This window comes from Micrasema longulum, unplaced genomic scaffold (assembly GCF_059751315.1).
Source record: "Micrasema longulum isolate JH-2025_06_02 unplaced genomic scaffold, ASM5975131v1 h1tg002175l, whole genome shotgun sequence".
NCBI classification, from domain to species: Eukaryota; Metazoa; Arthropoda; class Insecta; order Trichoptera; family Brachycentridae; genus Micrasema; species Micrasema longulum.
The window spans coordinates 107,340-128,088 of NW_028279340.1; the positions used below are offsets into that span (position 1 = coordinate 107,340).

Sequence of the window (20,749 nt, forward strand, 5' to 3'; positions counted from 1 at the left end):
GTATACACTTTTTTTTTTGTTGCTGTATAGCCTTTTTATGAATAAGATTATTCTCTCTGAACAGTATTTTTTTTTTCATTCTCCTTTGTATGCATATTTTGTACTACTTTTGGACAAAGAGAGGGTATCCTGTAGCTTAAAAATTTGAAATGGGTCATTTTTGTATCAGAAGCCAAAAGTTAGTCAAAAACAAGTGTCAGATTTAAGTCAATGAAATTTGTGTTCCACAGTGTAATTTTTAATTAGCAATAATTACATATTTCTAATAACGCAATTGACTTCACCAACATAACTTTTTTATACATTTTAAATTGATATTTATCTTTTCTTCTTTTGATTTTATTTTTAGACACATACATAATTATATTTTTTGTACTTTCTTCAACTTAGCAACTAAAAATAGTCCAAAAACTGATAAAAATAAGATTAATTTCAAAGTGAGCTCTTCAAATTGTATTGATTTTTAAATTATGTAATTTTTATTTATTTCGTTAATGTTTTTTTTTTGGAACAATAATAAATTACTAGCAGCACTCAAACAAAATATAACCAAGCCAGTAATTCTTAAAAACTGTTCACAGCATGTGTGTTTTAAGAATTATAAAAAAATAAGGCAAAACGTGAAATGAAACACAAATATTTAGACAAATATATATATACAAATCTTTATTTTTTTTATACATTAAAAATCTTTCTGAATTGTGGGTTATAATTTTAATAATATGAGGTTATGATTGTATTCAAGACATGATAATGTACCCAAAGATTTTGTTTACATTACAGAGAAAGTATAGTGCTACCCAAAATTTTATTTGAAAAATATTTTCTCGGATGTAATAATGCAAGAATTTAATTATACATTGGCACTTCTCAAAAATGCACAAAAAATAGTTTCCCAATCATAAACTCCCATCCGATAAAGGCAGACATTGTGATGTCACATTAAAAAATAAGTGATGATTTAAAATAAATCTTAATCTTACAAAATGTTTTGGTACGGGAATGAAAAAAATCTGAATTATGGTATCTTTTTAGAGTTTTGTGCATATGCGTAATATTTATGTGCACTTATTTTAAATGCGATACATACCTAAATACCTTTGTTTATTGTGATTTACATACTTATTTTTTGTTTATCATAAATATGCCTATAATAATTTATTTTTAAATATTAAGACAATATAAATAAATTACTAATCGGTAAAGTTTTGAAATAGTTGTATATTGTAGTTTTATACCAAATTTATGTTTACAATTAGCATGCTAATTATGTTTTTTTTTTTAAATTGAAAAGTATGTTTTTATTTATGATTTTGTCAAAATTTATATACAGAAGATTTTATGAAACCGAATGAATTAAAAAAAAAGTATTTTGCATGTTTATGTGGCTAAGAACTTGAAAAAAGAGTCTCAGTTGAGCAATAAAAAATCATCAGTATAATATATGTAAATACACCTATATTTGACGATTTGTTAAGATATTGTAAAAAATTATATTAGTACCTACTTGATTTCCCAGCAAGTATACATATATGTTATATTGTATATATATTATATTATATGTATTATATTTTATTATATGTTATTTTAAACTCCAGAAGTACAATTCACATTGTTATGTGCAACACAAATTAAAAATAGTTGTGAAGCTGAAAGTTATTAAATGTACCTACACATTTCGGTAGTCAGATGGCAGAAGGGACCATCTGTAATTTTCAAAAATGTTCATAAGAACTAAATTATGACTCAATTTCAAGACTTTAATCCATAAAACTAAAATATTTTAGTGTTGTTTTCCAATAATAAATTACCATTCTAAATTATGCTGTTTTTTTCTTTCTATGTGTATTTACTGAAATATCAATTAAAACTTTTGAAAACTAAAAAACAGAAAAAAACACAGATGGTTCGTTCTGCCACCTGACTACCAATCAACTTGATGTTTTTATAATTACTCGGATTTTATATTTAGATATGATTAATACAACTGCAGATATGTACATAAATTGACAATTTTTCTGTCAGGGAGAGTGCAGTTTTATTTCATTTAGGATATAGAGAACCTTGTGTGTGATAATTTTATTATTTTATTTATATTTACTAGTTTTTCTACGCCACTAAATCAGAATAACTGTAATTTTCCACCAACGTTGTTATTTATCACCAAATTATTATATGTTGTGTTATTTGCAACATTTGGTAATCATACTGAAATTCCTCACTATTTATAATTTTGTAAGCTGTTTGCGCGGTGTCAATATGTACAGAGTTCACACAAGCAGAACATGTTGCAAGATTCACTGGATTGTATCGAGTAATAAATGGGTGATTAAATAATTAATATATTTAATTAAATACATTTTGGTGTGCCTTTGTAAAACTTAATAAAATAGACATGTAGAAGTAAAAAGTATTTTTCCCCGTCGCGTGCTTATAATAATCTTCCTTCAGTATAATTGAATATGTAAATTATTATGTATCAAATACAATTGAACGTAGTTATGCAGAAAGCAGCCAGTTTACAATTTTGAAAAAATTAGATATTGGTGTTATCGGGTGCAAGTAAGGGCAATTCCATGTTCTGCTATAAACAGCCAGGCCGCTTTCATACAAAAAACTGTAATAATCACCTTCTGAAAATAGTGTTGATCCCAAAAATGGCATTTCTCAATCTGAAGAAAACACCCACAGCACTAGAAAAATCTTACGGTAGAGATGCTTATGGGAAGATTAATGCCTCCAGAAATCTAGTTTCCTTTAATAAATTTATGTATTATAAGTTCATCCATTTAAAAACACTTTTAATAAAAAAAATATGGTTTAACACAGAATGTCACAAGTAATGTAATGTACAAGTTTGAATAAGGTATCATTCAATATTAGATCGGACTATTTTCTGCAAAATGCATTTTTTAGGTTTTGTGGTCAGCCAGACTGAAAAAAATCACCAAAATTCCTTTAATACACAATTAAATGATTGTTTACAATTAAGTGTCCTAATACGAATATAAAACAATATGTTCAATGCATAATAACACAACATACATAGGAGTTTTCGCTGCTTCGGCTGCTTCTGCAAAATGCTCATCTTAGGTTAAAAAGACTTAATTAAATAATAAAAAATATTATAAAAAAAAGATTATCATTTGTCAAAGTAAAAAATATTCCAACTGTTGTGTAGATGTAATTATTTACTCTTTTCACAAAATTGCTATCATCTCAGTTTCACTTTTCGGCCGGCTGCTTCATGCATAACTACGTTCAATTTTAAATAACATACTCGTATGTAAATTTAAACAATATTTTGACCATCTAGCTTGTGTTGGCGGTGCACCCTATTTTAAGACAGTCAAAAACCATACCAACATTATATTTGTCATTTGATAAATTACATTTTGTACAATAATCATTTATTAATTATGGTAATCCAATCTGACTGGCCTATGGAAGATAATTATGTATTGGATGTTAACATAAGTTTTTTTTTTAATTACAACAAATTAGCCAATAATGTATTCTTTATCTTTTTACAACAACTTGGTCAATAATTCATAGCAACTTCACCATACACTGTGCAAATATCTCGAGCAGCTTGATTCCCTCAATTGAACGCAAACAGAAGTCGAAAATGCTCACTTTCATCTACTTGAAATCTTTCAAATGGCGTATGACCTTTACCATTTTATTTTACTTTTGGTGCTCGTTTTTAAATTAAAAAAAAAACAACTTATGTTAACACCTAATATCTCGCAACAAGGGAGAGCTTGAAAATGGTGACCATATTATTCTCTTTCTTTTTTTTATTGTTTAAGGGGCACTACACAAATAGAATTAATCTCGCATGTTCTAGGTCTCAAGTAGCAACAAAAAATAATGTGTTTTTGTGAAAAAATTGCATAACATTCTGAATGCAAGAATTTAAAAAATATGTAATGCCCATTAAAAGATAACCACACCTATTTTTATTTTTTTTATATTTTGGCTTAAGAAAATGATCAGTAAAAATGCCTATAAAATTAAATTGGAACTGGAGGCATTAATATTTGAAATGGGCATATTTTCTGTTTTAGCATAACAATTATATTACAAATTGGCAATATATACCTACTCAATATTATGCATGTTAAAATAATTATTTTTGAAGTCACCTAATAAAAATGCACATTTACTGTATACAATCTGGATCTCACTAGTACTTGTATGATATTACCCAGTAGTTATGTATGCAATATGAGTAAAATCATGAAATATTGTATATGTTTCTAAAATGAAGCATATACCCTAAACATTCATAGATTATAGGTTTACTACATATTAGATGTAAAGGGAATGTTTGAAAACATAATATATTCTGTAAATTAATATTTATAAACATTTAAAGGGGTTTTAAGCTATTTAACTCTCGCAATGTAAGTATGTAATAAGAAAATATTTATCACAAATATATTATACACCTGTTGTGCTTACTTTTACTATAGAAATTGATAAATGTCATGTGTAAAGGATTATTAAAATGTATTACACAAATTTGTCTTCGTCATTTTTTAATGTGGATATAAAATAAGGAAATATTTGCAACCGTGTTTTTGGCTCCATCCAAAAATAACACAACTTGGAGAAGTGTGTTGAGTTTTACACACAATACATACACCCTTGCACCATATTATACTGGTGTCTAAAATAGATACACCTGCGAGACACAATAGCAATTCTGTCAGACATATCAAATTGTGGTTACTGAGTTATCTAAGAAAACTCGACTATGGACATTTATTTTATCAAATTTAATGAAATATATGGAAGGTAAAAAAAAGTAGCAAAATATAATTTAACATTGATTGTGTTCGAAATATCAATTAACATTTTTTTAACTTCAGGTTTGTCGAAGGTACTTGAAATGGAATATAATATTAATGTGATCAGTAATTATTAATAATTTTGTAGATACTTATCAGCTTCGAGAGATATAAAAGCGGGGGAAATAATTTTTAAAGAAAAACCCATCGTTATTGGTCCAAAAATCAATTCAGATTTGTCATGCACAAATTGCTATAGTGAGTTACTTAAAAAGTTTTATGTTTGTACAAAATGTAAACTAGCCCCTCTTTGCGGACCCTCGTGTGAAAATCAACAAGGTAAATTAATATAATTTTATAATTATGATAAATATTATTTATTAGGTTAGTAGATATATGTATGTTCTTTGGCACTTTTCAGGTGGCCATTCCATTATAGAATGTCAATTATTTTCTACTATTAGTAATGAGCTACCATTATCGCAATTAATTGGTGCCTTTCATATTGTTACAATTTTGCGTTGTTTATCATTGCGCAATAAGGACAGCACTGAAGATTGGAAAGCGTTAATGAACCTCGAGGATCATAGAGGAAAACGAAAGGGTACTAGTATTTGGGAACTTCACCAAGTTACATCTAAGGTGAGATTTATAATATGTACGTCTTTGCACACTAATAATAATGTATAAATTATTACAATATGTAAAAAAAATACTTGCTCTCCTCGCTACTTTCTTTTTATGTACTAACTTTACGTTATGCTGAAAAAGTTCATTTTGAAATTCACAATAGGACTAATGAAACAGTGTAAAAAAGCTGTTAGAGTGAGCTGTTACTCCCAAAATTTTCTTATTAAATAACTTCTACATGAACACAATCCCGAAAATGTTTACTTTCAATTTTAGATGGTACAAAATCTAAATTTGTTAAACAGTGATGATTTAAAGGAAGACATTATTCAAAAAATATGTGGCATACTCGATGTAAACAGCTTCGAGCTGAGAGTCGCCAATAATGATCCTCGTGTATCTGGAATAGATTCGATCTGTGGAATTTATCCTACTGCGGCTCTAATGGCCCACAGTTGTGTGGCCAATACGCATCTAGCTGTTGATGATTTTTATATCATGACTGTAAGAGCAAGTGTATCTATAGAGAAGGGTTCTGCTATACTGTTTAACTACACAAATGCTTTACAGGTTAGTTTATATTATTGATTTTATTCTTTACAATATCTTTACTGTTTGATAAATTAATATCCATTATAAAACAAAAAGATCACTGAAAAATCATAGAATTTTAATATGAAAGAAGATCTAACAAAACTACTTTACTACATACTTTATTTATCTTATTATATCCTATATTATTTTTGATGTTTTATATAACAATTGCATTTTTAATTGTTAGTCAAATATGAAACTACAATAATCCATATTATGCAGAATACATTTATTTTAGCATTTTAATTTAATTATTATTTCTAATATTGTTGTGTCGATACATGTTTTATGAAATATATAAGATAATACACCATTTCATTCACCTTTTTGACAATATTGTTAATATTTTAATTCTGAATTTTGTTGGGTTTTCTTCTCGGTTCCATTCTTTTATTTTACCGTACTTTACGTACATAATATTTATGCATCCAAGAAGATATGTGTATATATATATTTTTAATGTTAAATAATATATTGGGAAGTTCCCTTTTAATAAAATAAATTATTGTCCTCGCAGAACACAATGAATAGAAAAGAGCACCTAAGAGAAGGAAAATATTTTGAATGTTCATGCAATCGTTGCATAGATGCAACAGAATTAGGCACGCATATGAGCTCATTGAAGTGTACCAATTGCGCCAACGGCATGATTACAATGAAAATTCCACATTCTGTGCCACAATATTCCTCTTCTGATAGTTGGTATTGTAACTCGTGTGGTAAAGAAATGTCTGGAAATAATGTAAAACTTGTAATGGATTCAATTCTCAAGTTGGAAAATAATTTGGGTATGTATGTTTCAAAATATGTGTAGTCGCAAAAGGTGTGTATAGTTACAGTTGCAAAATTAAAAAGCGCAGAGGTGCCATAAATATATAGTTTTATTAATACTAACTAATAATATTTTTAAACCAGATCCATTTTTATTTGCCATATAACATATTTAAAATAATAATTGAATATTAAATTATATTTCAGATAAAACTGACATAAAGAAAGTTGATTCATTTATTTCTGAGGCATCTCGACAATTGCCTCCCTTCCATTCTATTTTAGTTGATGCTAAACAACAGTTAGCTGGATTGTTAAGAGACCATTTGAACAATTCAATAAGCGTTTCAAAGAAAAGTATTTCGCGGAAACTAGAGCTGTGTAAAGAATTTTTACCCCTCCTGGAAATATTAGAGCCGGGAATATCCAGACTAAAAGGTTTACTTTCATTCTCTTGATCATCTTTATCACATTTAAAATGCTGTTTTTTTTGTTGCTTTATGTAGCTAATATGGAAAAAATATACCTAACTTGATTATAAAAATGTTCTTTCAGTTGATCTCATATATTATATTCATTGTTTATGTTACAGCCGTTACTTTGTATGAAGTATATTTTCCTTTAGTACAGATTTCAAATAAAGAATATGAAGGAAGGGAAATTTCAAGCAATGTGCTTTTGGTATGCCAACATAATCATAAAACTTGTAGCACTTGAGAAGTGGTATTTCCCCCTAGATGTTTGTGTATAAAAATACAATTATATAGTGCAATTGATAGAATTTACATACTCATTCTATTTAGCACATACACAAGACTTTCATAAGCCCCTTTTAAAAGTTTATCCCCATCTCCAATATTTAAATGTCTTTGTGTACAGATATGGAGATTCAATATACATATAATAATATAAACAGGGAAATTAAAAATTCATCTTTAATGTCCTTTTACCCTATCCTCCAAAATATAAATGTCTCGGTGGGCAGACACAACTATTATTTTTTAATAATGTTTTTGATATGAAAAGTTTGCAGATATTCTGATGGATCAACAAACAAACTGAACAGTAAACACTTTCTAATGTATTGTTTGTATCATAACTATATCCATAATCAATACTTGACTTGCTTTTTAATAATTATGTAATTAATAATGTCCCTTTAATAATCATTACTACCTAATCATGTTAAATGAGTATGCGCTTGTTATGTGTGTGTGTTAAATTACCTTTTCATTGTTTTATTATTATAGTGTATATAACGCCCTGGCTTAAGATAAATTAAACCTAGAAACCCTATATCTATATCTTGTCTTATCTATCCATGAATCCATCTTTAAAGTAGAAAATAAATTAATATATTTTTAAATCATCCACATGTGAGATTCAATAAAAGTATATTAATGTACTTTTTGCATTCATTTTATGCAATTTTGTTTCAAATATTTATTTTGTTGATTTCAATAAAATAAATAAACAAATTAATAACATATTATGTATAATTATATGCTTTTTTCAATTTGTGCTAATTCACATTTTTACTTTTGAATGATTCGTAAATTAAATAGATTTTTCTTCTTATCAGCCTGTTTCTCTCCACTGCTGGATATAGACCTCTGGTATTCTGAACGGTATTACGCGCGTAGAGAAGGCTTTTTAGCACGTTTTACGTACGAAATATGTTCTCTACATGCGCTATACCACTCAGAATACCAGCCCGGGACACTCTGTTTCCACTCATGTCCCAAAAAATTCAACAATGTCACCAGTCCATCTCCTTTGTGGTCTCCCCATTTTCCTTTGGTTTTCGTAGGGTCTCCAAATTAGTATTCTGGCAGTCAACTTTTTATATCAACTTTTTGTTTCGCCACATGACCCGCCCACTGCCATTTTTGTCTTCCCACTCTTTCTGTGATTTAATTTATTTAACTTAATTGTTGTGGACCTGAAACCGTGAGTGAGATGGTTTCAAGACCATATGTTGTCACTAGCAGAACATAAGAGTTGTAAACTTTGGCGTTCCGATTGTTTGGGATTTCCGAATACATATTTCAGCTTTCTAAAAGCAGCCAAACTTAACCCAATTCCTCTCGGCAGTTCCGCAGTTTGATGTTACTTTTCCCAATTTCATTTTGTGCTTAAGGTAAATGTATTCGTCAACAGCAATAATAGTTTTATTTCCTGTACATACTCGTATGTTGCTGGGTGTTGGACTCAAAATCTTGGTTTTGTCTGTATTCATTCCAAAACTAATCTTTCTAGAGGCTTCGTATAGTTCTTCCATAGTTTCTAATTCATTTACATCTTCACTCCGTGTGCAAAATGGAGGCGATTTAAATACATATCATCTTTTTTTATGCCTTTATTACTCTAATTAAGCATCTTGAAAACATCTTCTAAGGCTAGTGTTTTGGAGACATCGTGTCACCCTGTCTTACACCCTTTTTGATCTTGATTTTGTCTGTTTTTAGATTGTCGTTTACTTTGACATTCATTTTCGTAGATATATATATATGTGACGCTAAAAAACAACGTGGCCATCTCCACCATTCGTCAAACTGAGTAAATCAACTTTTTTCTTTGAGCGATTAATATAATCACGGAGTTCCCGTAGTGCTATTCTATAAATGCACTTTGATTAAAAAATATGATTTCGATAGTGAGTTATAGTCACAATTCGTTAAAAACTCGGAAATTGCATTTATATTTTGGAGATGTCCATGTTTGTTTTGCACTGTCTGGATTTGGCCAGTTTTGAAATAAATCCTATTGGGGATGGACTGTTTTGTTTTGCACTCTATCATTCGTGTCTCTCCAAAAACCAACAGGGATGTGCTAAGATAAAAAAGTCACATTATAAAAAATAACATGTATATTAAAATGAATAAAAAACAAAATTAGATCTTTAGCAATAATTAAAAGTACAACACTCAAAAGTGTTGTCTAGACAACGCAACGTTAAAAAAAATAGGAATACACTCGTATAAAAGAACAATAATTTAAATCTGATACATAATAAATTGTATTTTTAAATTGCAATTCAGTACATCATCATTATTATCATTTTCCCACCTACACCCAGTGGTGTATAGATAACTTAATTATATGATACATTAAGGCAAAATGTTAAGTTAAACGCTTCAGCTCTAGTCCAAGGACTATGAAATATTACAAAATAAACCCATTTAACTGATATATATCTCAATGTTGCCGGGAATTAAACCCAGTATACATACCTTCATTGCTTTTTAATATTGGGCTTTGCATTTATCCATATTTTTTTGGTCTTCTTCTTTCGGTAGTTGATGTTTTGATAAATTGTAGCAGGAAATTGTTTTGCTCAATTTTGTTTGAATGCTTATAAAAAGATTTGTGAAATTCTAAAATATCGCTCGACTTCAATTGGGTGCACTGAAAAGCATTTTTTTTGTGACCACATTTCGGTTTTATAGGAATCCCGGAGCTGAGTATCTGTCAATTTTCGTACGAAATATTTTTTTATTTAATTATATTGTAATTAATAATTCAATTAAAAACAGTTAAAATTCTTATCATGCATGTTTAACAACTTAAAATTATGACGGCTCTTAAATAATAACACGGTTTTTATTAGTAATTAAATAGTTTATTTATCAATTATCGCTTAATTCACACTTATCGGACTTTGCACAATTCTCTCTCGATACCAAGCTTTCTATCTTCCCCTAGCAATTCGTAGTGGCGTCACCAAGCTGGCGTCATCCCAGCCCTTAGTAACACCTGACATCTAGTGGTCGATTATGTAAGCTTAGACCCCGGCGCCAAATTCGAATTCTTTGGCGTCATGGGTCGTAACACTCTCCCACCCTAGAAATGCGTTGGGTCCTCCCAACGCTCGACCTTACCCTGATGTCTCACATCATTTACATTTTCAATCCAAATTTATTCCTGCAATAAAAATATTTTTGTTACAATACTACATGCAATAGCTCAATGGTGAGCATAAAATATATTGTGCCCAAACTCGTTTTTGGAGCACACTCAGCTTGACCCTCATGGAAGCTAAAACTCTAGCGGATACACTTACTCATGGCTCTACCCTCGTGGGAGCCTGCAATATACTGTGCCCAAACTCATTTTGGAGCACACTTAGCTTGACCCTCGTGGAAGCTAAAACTTTAGTGGATACACCTGATTGGGCATATACACTTACTCATGGCTCTACCCTCGTGGGAGCCTGCAATATACTGTGACCAAACTCATTTTGGAACACACTTAGCTTGACCCTCGTGGAAGCTAAAACTCTAGTGGATACACCTGATTGGGTGCATACACTCACTCATGGCTCTACCCTCGTGGGAGCCTGCAATATACTGTGCCCAAACTCATTTTGGAGCACACTTAGCTTGACCCTCGTGGAAGCTAAAACTCTAGTGGATACACCTGATTGGGTGCATACACTCACTCTAGGCTCTACCCTCGTGGGAGCCTGAAACACACGGTGCCCAAACTCGTTTTGGTACACACTTTTAGCTTGACCCTCATGGAAGCTACACACTCTTAGCTTGACCCTCGTGGAAGCTAAACACTAGTGGATACACCTGGCTGGGTGTAAACACTCACTCTAGGCTCTACCCTCGTGGGAGCCTGAAATATACTGTGCCCAAACTCATTTTGGAGCACACTTAGCTTGACCCTCGTGGAAGCTAAAACTCTAGTGGATACACCTGATTGGGTGCATACACTCACTCTAGGCTCTACCCTCGTGGGAGCCTGAAATATACTGTGCCCAAACTCATTTTGGAGCACACTTAGCTTGACCCTCGTGGAAGCTAAAACTCTAGTGGATACACCTGATTGGGTGCATACACTCACTCTAGGCTCTACCCTCGTGGGAGCCTGAAATATACTGTGCCCAAACTCATTTTGGATCACGCACACACACACCTTGCTTACCCTCGTGGTAGGTTTAAATACTCTGTGTCCAAACTCACTTTGGATCACACACATACACACACACATTTCTCTACCCTCATGGGAGCTTTAAATACTCAGTGTCCAAACTCATTTTGGATCACACACATTGCTCTACCCTCGTGGGAGCTTTAAATACTCAGTATCCAAACTCACTTGGATAACACACATACACATACACACACACATTGCTCTACCCTCATGGGAGCTTTAAATACTCAGTATCCAAACTCACTTTGGATCACACACATTGCTCTACCCTCGTGGGAGCTTTAAATACTCAGTATCCAAACTCACTTTGGATCCCACACATACACACACACATTGCTCTACCCTCATGGGAGCTTTAAATACTCAGTGTCCAAACTCACTTTGGATCACACACATTGCTCTACTTTTATTTCAAGTTGCCACACGAATCTTAGTCCTCTATAAGGCCTCAATTTCAAATTTCTTGCCCACATGGCAGTCAAACTCTCAAACTTATACTTATTTCCAACTTCCTCAATACTACTTGACTTGAGTATGTATCTGGCTGCTCTCATAACACCAAAATGTGTAACATTGTACTCTATTTTAAGTTTTCTCATAGGACTCAATTCAGCATGTGAATCCCTATTCGTCAACTCACATAGCACCCAAATATGTAGTATTATTCTCTTTTTAAGTTTTTATATATAACTCAATTCAGCGTATGATTCAGTATTCATCAAACTTACTCACATAGCAACCAAATAAGTAATATCCTCCATTTTAACTTTTCATACAGAACTCAATTAAGCGTATGAATCAATATTCATCAAACTTACTCGTTTAGCAACCAACTATGTAATATTATACTTTATTTTAACTTTTCATAAAGAACTCAATTCAGCGAATGAATCCATAATTCTCAAACTTTCTCATATAGCAACCAACTATGTAATGGTATACTCCATTTTAACGTTTCATATAGAACTCAATTTAGCGTATGAATCGATATTCATCCAACTTCCTTGTTGAGCAACCAACTATGTAATATTATACTTTATTTTTAACTTTTCATAAAGAACTCAATTCAGTTTCAGTAAACACTAACTCTCTAGTAAATCAATAAGATCTTCTCTGTCCCTCATACTTCCATCACTTTCATCTGACTCCGACGTCACTGCGTTTAAAGAAACGTATGGTCTCATTGCATCGGCTGCCACAATAGCTGTGAAGTTTTTATATCCCCGGATACCTTTAATACTCCTGATTTTATATCTATCATTTCCTATCACCGTAGATACTTTATAAGGCCCTGAATATTTCTCATCCAGTTTCTTATTGACACCACTTGTTGTACAAGCTGGTGCGCCTTTCCACAACACCAAATCACCAACTCTATATACTCTCGCCCGCTTTCGTTTTCTATCATACTGCGCTTTCATTCGTATCGCAGCTTTCTGAATGTTTCCTCGAGCCCGCTGGCGTAAAGTTTCTACTGGCTCCTGGCGGTCAGAGCTTTCCATATCCGGTAGTAATCTACTTTTGAAACTAAACATTAGTTCAAACGGACACACTTTTGTCGACTCATTGATTGTATTATTAATACCTTGTATAATACTAGGAATACTCTCTTCCCATTTCGTCTGGTCGCTTATGCTGGTACGCATAGCATCTAAAATAGTCCTATTAACTCTCTCAACTTGTCCATTAGCTCGTGGCGTAGCCACAGCATTCATGATGTGTTTAAATTGTTTTCGGACAGCTAACTCTTTAAAATATCTACTTGTAAATGCTTTACCTTGATCTGTAATAATACGTGATGGAGTACCGAAGTATGCAAATATTTCTTCTAGAAGTCTAATAGTTTCCATCGAACTCACCGTTTTAGCGGGTTTTGCTATTACAAACTTACTAAAAGAATCAACTACTACTAGTAAGTATTTATATCTACGTCTCGATTGGTTAAATGGACCTAGATGGTCGATATGAATACAAATCATGGGGTTGTCGGGTTTAGGAATCGGATGAAGTTTTCCCTCAGCCTTTCCGTAGTTACCTTTTCTGAAACTACACTCTATACAAGCGCTTACATATTTTCTTATGAACCGAGTCATTTTTGGAAACCAGTACTCACTTTTAATCCTGTTTTCACAACGTTTTAAACCAATATGTCCAATATCATCGTGATTCTTTCGAACTATACTAAAGCGACCTCCGGCTGGTACTACTAATCTATCCCCGTGCAATGTTTTCCTATAAAGTCGTTCATTTTTAAATACAAAATCTGTAATCATCTGTTGATCAGCCTCTTCTGCTTGCAGAAGGCGAATGATCGCTTGTAATTTAGGGTCCTGCAGTTGTAATGTCAAGAACCAGTCAGCTTGCGCAATAACGTTAACATTTGCTGGAAGCAAATCAATAGGATTTCGACTTAACGCATCAACGTGCTTCATTTTATCTCCAGGTCGATATTCAATTTCCATGTCGAAGTCCTGAATACTTAACCACCATCTCGCTATTCTCGGAATTATATCCTTTTTTGTTAGAGTCGATTTGACTGCGATACAATCAGTAACTACTTTAAAATGTAGTCCAATTAAATATATTTTAAAGCGCTTAAGTGAGTCTACTACAGCAAGTGTTTCTAATTCATAACTGTGATAATGTTTTTCCTCTTTTGTTGTTACTCTACTAAAATAATATACCGGTTTTAAAGCATTATCCTGTTGCTTTTGTAATAAAATCCCTCCGAGTCCATTTTTACATGCATCCGTATGGACTTCTGTTTCTGATGTTCTATCGTAGAGAGCTAAAACAGGTCTGGAAGTGAGAGTACTTTTCAGTGTTTGAAATGCATTTTCCTGGGGCTCACCCCAACTCCAGTCTGTCTGTTTTCTTGTAAGCGATGTCAGAGGTTGTGCAATTTTTGCAAAATCTCTAACAAATTTTCTAAAATAACTAGCTAACCCAATGAATTGACGAACTTGATGTACGTTAATGGGTGTTTGAAAACTCATAACAGCTGCAATCTTTAGATTCCCTGGCCTGACTTCTCCTGATTGGACCTCATGACCAAGATAACTAATACTGGTTTTAAGAAAGAAACATTTACTCAAATTAAGTTTTAAATTAGCCTCTGATAAACGTATAAGTATTTTCTCAAGTAAATTAATGCCCTCAGTAATTTCTGCTGACGGAATGAGAATGTCATCCATAAACGCCAGAACTCTTTCATCTCTTAGTTTGCCTAGTACTCTATTAATTAAGCGTTGGAACACTGCCGGACCATTGGCTAATCCGAATGGTGTTTTCACATACTCGTACTGTCCATCAGGGGTTACAAATGATGTTTTATGAATAGAGTCCCCAGCGATTGGAACTTGATGATACCCCTGAGCTAAATCCAAACTTGAGAAATATTTAGTACTTCCCAATCGACTGAGTTGGTCCTCGATGTGAGGCAGTGGGAAACGGTCTTTAACTGTGATAGCGTTCAACGCTCGATAGTCAACACACAGACGGTAATCGCCAGTTTTCTTTTTAACAAGAATAACAGGCGATGCGTAATTTGAATTCGATTCTCTTATTATGTTTGCGTCTAACAAGGCTCTAACCTTGGAGCGAACAACTTCATTTTCTGCATAGGATAAACGATAAGGCCTGTAAAATATAGGTTTATCTGTAGTCAAACTAATTGACATCTCTGCCATATTGGTGGTCCCCAGATCGTACTCGTGATCTGCAAACACTTTTGTGTGTCTATTTAGAACTGTCAACAGTTCATTCATACTATCAGATGGTATTTCGCCAACTTGGATATCTCCTACTCTCACTCTCATAATACTTGTATGTGGCATTTGGCCTGATACGACTCTCATAGATGTATTCTCACGGTTAACTTTTTCTCTCGCAACATGTTCTGCACACAAGTCAGCACGAGTGATGACTTGTCCTGCACTCCATTGAATTTGTTCGTGACCCATATTGGAGACAGACATCAATCCTCTCTCTCCAGTCATGATGGTGGCTGGTAACATGTAACTTATCTTACCTAACTCAAAGTATCGTGGCTTCGTACAAACCGTACCTCCAGCATTACCTTTAATAATCACCGGAACGTATATCGATTCCCCAACATCTATCACAGTATCTTCCTGCAACTCCACTGTGATGCGAGGATCTTCGCAAACATCCATCTCCTCTAAGTGGTGTGTTTGATCCATTTCTAACCGAGCCATGCCTTGACTAACTGTAAATATTACCTCACTGTTATTGATGACTGGCTGCCCGACAATCAGATCTGCATCTCTCATATCTGCATCAGATACAAGTGCTCTTGTATCCATCTCGATCCCGTCTATCTGAAGACGGAATATTACTTCACCTAAGGAGAAAGTGATACCTCCAGCAAACCCAATAAGAGGCTCAGTTTTTACTGATCTCCTTAGCTTCAAGGCCTCTGCTATTTTTGATGATAATATATTTACCTGGCTGCCACTATCCAAGTACACCCTCACAGCGTGGTTGTTAATTTTGCCCACTTTATAAAATATATTATCTGGCTTTCCGATCAACATTACCCTTGACTTCTCCGGGACTGACTTACGACAATCTTTGGCCAAATGTCCCCGTTTCGAGCATTTGGTGCAAGCCCTCTGGTCCCGCAGGCGGCACTCCTTCGAAATGTGCCCCCTCTTCCCACAGTTATAACAGGTCACCAGTGGGGCTGGCAGCACACGAGAAGACCAGTTACGGCTGTCTCCAAATGTCCTTTGTGGGGCTGATCGGACAGCACCTCTGGTACCTGCACTTCCTGAGGGCGTCTGGTACCCATCCAGTGAAGACAGGAATCCCGCATACAATTCTTGCGGAGTCGAGCACTGGAAAGCCTTGGCGTTCGCCTGCAGCTCGACTGGTAGACCCCGAATGATGCAGGATATCGCATCCTCATCGTCTATCTTGCATCGGTGTACCAATGCGAGCTTGGCGTGGAAGTAGTGAGTCATGGACTCTCCACTGGTCTTCTTCCTCGCCACTAGCTCCTCCAAGGCTTCCGCAAATTCATGCCGTCTCGGAAAAGCCCTCGCAAGCTTGACCTTCCAGGCGCCCCACGACAGATCGTAGTTGTCGAGCCGGTTGAACCAGTCTCTGGCTTGGCCCGACAACTTGGACTGCATGAAGAACGACTTGGTGTAGTCGTCCCATCCGTGTATGGCGCCCAGTTGGTCGATCCTACGAAGCCATAAGACGACATTTGTGCTCTTGTCCTCGGGACTGAAAGGAGGAATAATGTTTTCCCCTCGCACCTGCCCCAAAGAAGACGACGCGTGCCTTGGCGGCGCAAAATGGATTTGGGAGAAATAGCTCTGCACCATCCCTTGAAGCTTCTCCTCCATCAGCTGCCTTAGGATGGTGTTCGCTGACTCCCCCTCCGAATCTCTATCCGTCTCGAGCCGCTGACGCTGATCCTCCTCCGGGTGGTAACGATCCATTTCCGCACAAGTGTTCTTATCCGAAACTTTGGCAATTAAATTGTCCGAAAATCACGAATAAGGCACCAGAAATATTAAACTAAATAATGTCCTACACGATGTGGCGAAAACGTCCAAACAATCGGTGGCATACACAAAAACAATCAACAGGTTGTAGCGTAGCGTCAGTAAACAAAGAGAACAAAGGCACACACAATTTAACTCTCGATTTTCGCAATTTGGATGAATCCCACTTCTGAATTTATGACGGCTCTTAAATAATAACACGGTTTTTATTAGTAATTAAATAGTTTATTTATCAATTATCGCTTAATTCACACTTATCGGACTTTGCACAATTCTCTCTCGATACCAAGCTTTCTATCTTCCCCTAGCAATTCGTAGTGGCGTCACCAAGCTGGCGTCATCCCAGCCCTTAGTAACACCTGACATCTAGTGGTCGATTATGTAAGCTTAGACCCCGGCGCCAAATTCGAATTCTTTGGCGTCATGGGTCGTAACAAAATACAAAACCATTGATTCCTAATATCCAACTTAGATGGATTTTAATTGAAACTGTTTTCAAAATTACACTGTATTATTGACCGAATTTAATAATAAGGGAGTTCAGTGTTTTTTTTTTTATTTATTTCTAATTTAAAAGACTTTCAAACTAAGCCATTTTTTTAATGAACGAAGTTATTACAATAAATTATTACTAACAGGTTTTTACAAATTATTTTTATTTAGGCTATTAAATAATATAGATGATTTGAATATATTTTTAAAATAAATACTTTTAAAAAACGCCATACTTATTTATCTAAATAAAAGTTAATTAAATGATAACAAAAAATAATGTAGATAGGGACAGCCCTAGCAAGTTTAAGACGCTAAATGTCATAAAACAGTTGAATTTCGAAATCACCTTACAGTTTTTCGGTCGTATTTGTACGATTGGCTCGAACGGATATGGACACGTTTGATTTAAAACACTCAATGGACATGGCCACGTTTGAAAAATAATACGATTTTTAAATAGTTTTTTTAGCAAAAATAAAAGAGACTGGGTTTTCTAAACTTAATATTATCAAGTAAAACATCGTAAGCATTAATATTAACCAAAAATCTCAAAAATCACGGTGGCTGGAGATGCCCACGTTCGTTTTTTAGCGTCACATATGATCAACCTCTTATATCTAGAATCAATCCTAACATTTTCAAGCGCACTTATAAGTGCCCAGGTTTCCACAGCATTGAATGCTTTATGATAATCTATAAAAGCCATTTGTATGTTAATTATAGAATTATAGTAGTTCAGAAACTGCATACGTCGATCAAACTGAAGCTGACTAGACTACTCATAAATGAGTAGTTTAACATCCGTGCTGTGTCGTTTTTAAGTGTCAAAATACTGCTGGGATTAAATGGGAATAGGGTGAGATCACATTTCATGTGCAAGTAGCGAATTCACAAATAATATTATTTAAAAATTCAATTATTTTACCGACTGTCAGATTGTGAAATAAAACAAGATGGACATTTAGTCCAGGGTAGTCTAATTTTTTACTTGGTTTTCTATTAATAACCCTTCGTATATTAATGAAAACTGCAGGTTTAAGATTTTACGGAAACCAGCCTCTCGGCCATCTAGAGCTTTTCTTATTATATACTCTCCATATATATTGAAGAGACCAGGGCCCGTATTCTAATGGGAAGTTACAATTTATTTTCAATTTTATCTACAAAGTAAAATTAACTTTTCTGTATGAAAAATAAAATATATTTTCAATTTGTTTTTCTAAACATGTTCAATTACAGGTTATCGATGAAGATACTTTGAATTTTCATATAAATATACACATTTTCGTATTTAAATATCGATGTTACTTTATACCGTCTCGATATGTACCGATGAAGATAGCATTCATAATCTCCGCCCATAGGAAAGTACATCCCTGGTGAACATTTCTTTTGAACTAGAAAGCTATCAGATAATGCGTTATTAAATCTGATCACAGAAGAACTTTTTGTGTAGAGGCTTATGTAGTACTAGTAATATAGTATAGTAAATAATGTTGCTTTTTATTTTAGATATAATTTAAGAATTTAATAATCAAGGTAAGAATTGAATAATCAAGGTATAGTAGATATGTGCAACCTATCAACATTATTTTTATATCTCATAATCTTTTACACCTTCAAATTTTCCTTGTTTTAAAAATCGTGTTTCTGTATTCAGGAATTCAGTTTCTAAACTATTTTTGTAATGAGTTTAGTTGACTTCATTCGATCAATACTACTGGTTGTATTTTTTTAACAAATGTGTTTTAATATTGATTTCGATGCAGATTTTTTTGTATTTTCAGACTCGTTTAGAAGAAGCTGAAAAATATTTGAAGGAATCCATTAAGTATCTTCTATTCGAACCAAATCCTTCTTCTGAAGCGACATTGTGTAAAAGGGCAATGGGAGAGTTAAGAGATTTAAAAAAATCAATTGAAAGTATCAAAGGAATTATTGAAGAAGAAAAGCAAAATAAAAACCACAGAAGAGCAAAGAGAATCTGATAAAAATTATGTGGCAATAACTTGTTTTTAGTAAGATATTATAGAGCCATCATAGATTATATATTATTATATAAATTTGATGGCCTTTTTAAAAAAAATATGTGAGTGGGTTTCATAAAAAGTCCTAAAAATTTTTCCTAATTTTCTGAATTTTTGTTGATTTCTTCGTGATTGGATTAGACCATTATGTTGATTATAGCCCATGAGGTGATTGAAAAAAAATGGTGCTATATACATCATTCATAGAAATAATTTAAATAGTATGATCTTATAGTTACAACAATAATTTAACAAGTTGCGTATTATTAATTTAAAAATAAAGTTTTGTAAAAAAACATATTGTTTTTTTTATAGTAAGTATATTTTAATCTGTAACAAAACCAAAAACACATCCCTGGACCTTGAGGTCCAGGGATGTAAGACTGATCATCTGACCTTCATGTAACACAAAATGATCAAAATACGCTGCGATTGGTTTACCAATGCAGTGCCCTATGCACCATTAGCTGTGGAACGGGAATGATGATGATAATGATAGTTATCCTATTTCCGGGAAACAAACTAACAGACGTGAACTTAATACGTCACACGCAGAGTAATTTCAAAATAAAATCAAAATTTAAATCACAGTGCTGATGATACGACACACTGAAATGTTAAAAGTTGTGAATGTTTACCCACATCTTAATCAGCTCAGGTTAGTCCCTTTATATTACAAACCCGAGGTCATAGCAACAATTTATTTAACATTACATACTTGAATTTTATTGAACACGAATGATATTTTGCCCTTCCGAAAAATCATTAAAATTAATTACCATTGCTTTTGAAATGTTATGTCCGAATTCATATCTCGAAATGTCAGATCCGAAATCATATTTCGATTGTCTCGAAATCTCAAGTCCGAATTCATATCTCGATTGTCTCGGAAAACCATTTCGAATGAATTCACTCGAGATATCTCGACTATTTTTCCGATTAGTACGAGTGAACTCGA

The 20,749-nt window shown here is 33.4% G+C and overlaps 1 protein-coding gene across 4 annotated transcripts; it reads left to right on the top strand.

Annotated features, from left to right (window-relative positions):
- The first annotated feature begins 1,997 nt into the window (after positions 1–1,997).
- LOC148272839 (SET domain-containing protein SmydA-8-like) lies at positions 1,998–19,758 on the top strand. 4 transcript variants are annotated; one of them, XM_088239491.1, is made up of 8 exons: positions 1,998–2,325; positions 4,945–5,135; positions 5,218–5,438; positions 5,703–5,996; positions 6,538–6,808; positions 6,999–7,229; positions 7,384–7,472; positions 19,552–19,758. In XM_088239491.1, the coding sequence occupies exons 3-8, from the start codon at positions 5,367–5,369 to the stop codon at positions 19,750–19,752; spliced, it is 1,158 nt and encodes a 385-aa protein (XP_088095617.1). In that variant the 5' UTR covers positions 1,998–2,325; positions 4,945–5,135; positions 5,218–5,366; the 3' UTR covers positions 19,753–19,758. The 4 variants fall into 4 exon arrangements, with proteins under 4 accessions (XP_088095617.1, XP_088095618.1, XP_088095615.1 ...); XM_088239489.1 differs by lacking the exon at positions 1,998–2,325 and adding an exon at positions 4,595–4,803; XM_088239492.1 differs by lacking the exon at positions 7,384–7,472 and having other exon boundaries at positions 19,552–19,727.
- Positions 19,759–20,749: the final 991 nt, after the last annotated feature.

What these genes read in the sequence shown, in the direction of transcription:
- LOC148272839 (XM_088239489.1), top strand. Translation starts at nt 4,763, where the DNA reads ATGGACATTTATTTTATCAAATTTAATGAAATATATGGAAG. An exon ending in CTCGTGTGAAAATCAACAAG is followed by an intron (nt 5,136 to 5,217) that starts GTAAATTAATAT and finishes GGCACTTTTCAG; the next exon opens with GTGGCCATTCCATTATAGAA. An exon ending in ACTACACAAATGCTTTACAG is followed by an intron (nt 5,997 to 6,537) that starts GTTAGTTTATAT and finishes TTGTCCTCGCAG; the next exon opens with AACACAATGAATAGAAAAGA.